Source organism: Artemia franciscana, chromosome 20, assembly GCF_032884065.1.
Source record: "Artemia franciscana chromosome 20, ASM3288406v1, whole genome shotgun sequence".
NCBI classification, from domain to species: Eukaryota; Metazoa; Arthropoda; class Branchiopoda; order Anostraca; family Artemiidae; genus Artemia; species Artemia franciscana.
In genome coordinates, this window is record NC_088882.1 from 75,656 (window position 1) to 80,828 (window position 5,173).

Sequence of the window (5,173 nt, forward strand, 5' to 3'; positions counted from 1 at the left end):
CCCACCTGTGAATACAAAGATATACATATGTTTTTAACTACGTAAAACTTGCGAATATACAACATTCTTCGCTGTCCCATTGTCTGTGCATATAAATTGATTGTCGGGTTTACCGACTCTTGAACATGCAATATATAATTGTCCATGGGAAAACAATCCGTATTCATATTTATACCTCATTATTCCAATGATTGCCCTTAAGCTTTGTTGATGGTGATTGCTAATCGAACATTCCCTGTGTCCCCGTCGTCATCTATATATCCCCCTGTGCCCCCCGGCGTTCCCGTTGTAGTTGTGTCCCTGTGTCCCGGTCATCATTCGTGTCCCGGTGTTTTTTTTTCTTTTTAGTTTTCTACCTTTTTTTTTCCTTTTTTTAAGTTTTTTTCTTTTTAGATTTTTTCTTTTTTTAGCTTTTTCGCGCCATATTAGTTACGCGCCATTGTAGTTGTGTCCCTGTGTCCCACCTTTGAGTATATATAGATATATATATATGTTTGTAAAACTTGCGAATATACAACATTCTTCGCTGTCCCATTGACTGTGCATATAAATAGATTGTCAGGTTTACCTGCAACCTTATTAACCATATGTTGCATGTTAAAAACATGCAACATATAATTGTCCATCGGAAAAACAATCCGTATTCAGAACTATACCTCATCATTATGATGATTGCCCTTGAGCTTTGTTGATGATGATTGCTAATCGAACATTCCCTGTGTCCCGGTAATCATTTATATATCCCCTCTGTTCCCCCGGCGTCCCTGTTGTAGTTGTGTCCCTGTGTCCCAGTCGTCATTTATATTCCCTGTGTCCCGGTCGTTATTTTTGTCCCGGTGTCCCAGTCTGTAATTTCTCTTTGAGTGTCCCGGTCGTCATTTGGGTCCCGTTGTCCCGGTCTGTAATTTCGTCAGTCGACAAACATGACGTAAGTCAACAAACAACTTCATGGCGACATACAGCTCAATCCTTATAATGACGTCAGTCGACAAAATGACGTCAGTCGACATACAAACATGACGTCAGTCAACAGACAAACAACTTATTTCTATATATATAGATAGATATACGTAACTTATAAATTAGCTTACGTATCGAACTTTTGTGTTGTCATGTTTCTATTACAAATATGAGGGGGTTCACCCCCTCGTCAGTACCTCGCTCTTTACGCTAAAGCTTAAATTTTGTCCCAATTCGTTAAGAATGACCCCTGAACCAAAGAATCCGTAGAATAAATAGTTGAAATTACTAAAAATGCTTTAGCGTAAAGAGCGAAATATTAGGAGGAGGTGAGCCCCTCATATGCGTAATAATTGCTGTTCGTTTTAAGTTTTAATGCTACTCCTTACTTCCAGTTGAAAAAAAAATTTTCATATTTATTTTTTCATTTTTTTTAATAATGCTAGAAAATCCTGTGCTCCTTTCATGTAAATTTGCTTCCCCCATGACAAATTCCTCGATGGAAATTTCCCCCAACATATCCCCCTCTTCTCAACCCCTCCCCCAACCAAAAAATCCCTGAAAACGTCTATACACTTTCCAATAACCATTACTATATGTAAGCATTGGTCAAAGTGTGTAACATGTAGCCCCTCCCACGGGGATTGTGGGGGAGTAAGTGGTCCCCACAGACATAGTTATAAGGTTTTTTTCACTAAGCTGAAAAAAATAGCTATCTGAGAATTTTGATCCGTTGACTTTGGGAAAATAATTAGCGTGGGAGGGGGCCTAGGTGCCCTCCAATTTTTTTGGTCACTTGAAAAGGGCACTAGAACTTTTCATTTCCGGTAGAATGAGCCCTCTCATGATCACTGGATCACCCCTCAGGGGTGATTGTCGATACGATCACCCCTGGGAAAAAAAACACAAAAAAAAACACAAAAACAAACAAACAAATAAACACGCATCCGTGATCTGCCTTCTGGCAAAAAATACAAAGTTCCACATTTTTGTAGATAGGAGCTTGAAACTTCAACACCAGGGTTCTCTGATACGCTGAGTTTGATGGTGTGATTTTCGTTAAGATTCTAGACTTTTAGGGGGTGTTTCCCCCTATTTTCTAAAATAAGGCAAATTTTCTCAGGGTCTCAACTTTTGATGGGTAAGAATAAGCTTGATGAAACTTATATATTTAAAATCAGCATTAAAATGCAATTCTTTTGATGCATCTATTTGTATCAAAATCATTTTTTAGAGTATTGGTTACTATTGAGCCGGGTCGCTTCTTACTACAGTTCGTTACCACGAACTGTTTGATTACTAGGTTGCAAGCTAACGTTGCAACCCGGAATAATTATTTCAAAAACTATCAGTTAACGTTCGTTTTTTATTGTTAAATTTTTGTAAAAATAATTATATTTTAAAATTATTTGTTTTAAATGCCAAAAGGCACAAGATGCAGCAATTTCCTTTAAAATGAGCGATTAAACAGCCCTCTAAAATATTTCAGTGCCCCACTATCGGAGGAAAAGAAAAAGTCCCGTATATGCAGAATATTATGATTGCAGCCACTTTTCTTGATTTTCATACCAAAATATTTTTTGTTGTTCAAGCCAAGTGACAGTAAATATCTTATACTAGCTGGGACCATGTAGTGGCACGCGGCAGGCTTCTATATATGGATTCTCGTATGTATATAAAACGGATATGTGATAATTTTTAACTGCGTAAAACTTGTGGATGGATATACAATATTCTTCGCTGTTCCATTGTCTGTGCATATAAAAAAATAGTCCGGTTTACTGACTCTTGAGCAGGCAACATATAAATGTCCGTGTGAAAAAAAAAATCCGTATTAAGATCTATACCACATTTTTCTAATGATATCCCTTGAGCTTTGTTGGTGGTGATTGCAAATGCTAATCGAATTGGGAATTGCAATCTTTTAAATTGAAACAGTAGATCCATAGGAAACATGGGAATGCGAGGAATAAGAACAGCCTCACCCTGCGAAGGCCCTGTGAAGATTGTTGTCTCTGTTATGTTTTCCATTGCTTTTTTTTACGGCAAGTCGCGTACCGTTGCAAAGCTCTGATGGATTAATATTTCACAAAAGTATTATTGGAACACCCATTCTTAGTTGTAGCACGTGTGGTGGAAACCTTTGAAGATCCAGCAAACTTAAAAATGATGGATATTTAACCGCTTCATTGGATTCCAGAACGGTGTCGACAGACTTGTAAATGCCTGCCTGGTCTCGAATCTTGGTCAGAATAATACTGTTGATTTCGTGGAAGTCTTTGTTCTTGGCTGCCAGAATTATTCGTTCACTTAGCCATTTATGATTTTTATAATTGTTTAGAATATTCGGGAATAATTTTCAGCCAAATCATTTTTTGACGTCACTAAATTACAGAATTCAGGAGGTAGTTGTATACGTCCTGAAATTGAGTAAAGTGGGAGCTTTCTGTTTCCAATTGCCAGCAATTGATATGAAAATGTTTCAGCAGAGTGATCTTCTTGCAATCGGACACACATACTTATAATTACTTTCAATGTCTTTACGTTTACCCATAAATTAAAATTTTTCAGGCTAGCATTCATTTCGTCCGCAGGTGTCGATAAAGGAATAACAGGTAATGTTTGCCTGAAATCTCCCGCAAGCAATATTAATGCGATGCCAAAGGCTTCACATTTATGACATCATCGAAAATGACATCATCAATTTCATTAGAAGTAATTTATTAACTAACCATATTAGTATTTGTGCGTTTGGCAATCCTCGCTTTTGCCATTCCACTGAGTACAACCAGCATCGCACTGGCCCAAACACATTAATTTTTACTATGAAGTTTATCAATGATTTCAACTTTTTCCGGAAGACACGGGCCGTAATGTCATGTCTGTGAACCGGCGATTGTCCAGGAAGTAAAATTTGCTGTATCTCGTCCCAAGATGGATTACATGTAAGTGTAATAAGTAAATCTGAACGACCATAGAGACAAACATGCGCAATGACATCTTGAGCATTGAAGGTAGACTAGGGCATAGGCTCTAAGCAGCTTCGCAACCCTATGTTCCTACATCCAACAAATTTTTTTATCGTTCTATTTGACTTCAAGCAAACATTCGCTATTTTCCACGGTAAAATATTTTCAAGTTTCAAAAGAAACATCATACTTTAGTATTTACAAACATGTTCAGGAGCTGCTCATAGTGAATATATATTCTTCCGTCACGGTTAGTATCGATTTGAGAAAACTCAGCAGTAATGTTATGAAGAACTACCAAGCATTGTATAAAATCATCAAAGTATAGTGTCCCATCGCCATGTTTGTCAAATCTTCTAAGTATATTGCTAATTGTAAAGTCACTTAGTCGGTAACCAAAAGAAGCTAAGGCTTGTTTCAGTTCATTAAAATCAATGTTGCCACTATTGTCACGATCAAAGGAACGGAAAACGCGTTCCCAGTCAGTAACGTACCTCCATAAATCTTTAAATTCGTTAAATCCAATTGTTCCAGAGTTATTCCGATCAAACATTCCTATAAGGGATATCACAGTTTCGGGATTAAAGGGAAGAAAGGTTCCATTGGATAGCGCAGCTTGAAGTTCCTGAGCGTCGATTGAGCCACTTCTATCTCTGTCAACGTTGTCAAAAATCCGCTTTAAATATAAGTCTGGTCTTTGATACATTTTATATACTTTAAAAGTATAATTGCATTAAATGGCTCTAAACACGTCACTGTAAGCCTTCTTGACGGTTTGAGCTCTTTGCTTTAAAATGGCCTTTGTGGATTTCATTTTTGGGTTCAGAGTCCTCGTAAGTTGTTCAGAATATTTATTGTATTTATAGAAAGTGTTTTTTAAGCTCATTACATAAACTATCTGCATAACCGTGTTCAGTATGTTTCAGAATTTCAATAATAGCTTTAGTAATTTTCTTATTAATGTTTGTAGTTCTTTTTGAAGTCTAAATTTATTGTATATATATCCTGTTTTTGTTAAGTATAAAAGGATTTAGATTTACTAGATTTACAAATTTGTTGCAATTTACCTTAAAACTAACCCTTAAGCAGATTTCTATGATAGTCTAGTGCCCAGCTAGCTGCAGAAGAAAAAAAGAAAAAGAGAAACGTCAAATTTTACACAATGTTTTCTTTTACATTGTGAATTTTTCCTTTAATTAATCACAAAACATGTTTTATTCAATTTTATCAATGTCTCTAATTGT

General features: G+C 36.4%; 1 protein-coding gene across 1 annotated transcript; it reads right to left on the reverse strand.

Annotated features, from left to right (window-relative positions):
- Positions 1 to 1,523: 1,523 nt before the first annotated feature.
- LOC136040218 (programmed cell death protein 6-like) lies at positions 1,524 to 4,704 on the reverse strand. The gene has a single exon (XM_065724415.1). It carries the CDS (start codon positions 4,633 to 4,635, stop codon positions 4,114 to 4,116), a length of 522 nt encoding a protein of 173 aa, XP_065580487.1. The 5' UTR covers positions 4,636 to 4,704; the 3' UTR covers positions 1,524 to 4,113.
- Positions 4,705 to 5,173: the final 469 nt, after the last annotated feature.

What these genes read in the sequence shown, in the direction of transcription:
- LOC136040218 (XM_065724415.1), bottom strand. Translation starts at nt 4,635, where the DNA reads ATGTATCAAAGACCAGACTTATATTTAAAGCGGATTTTTGACAACGTT.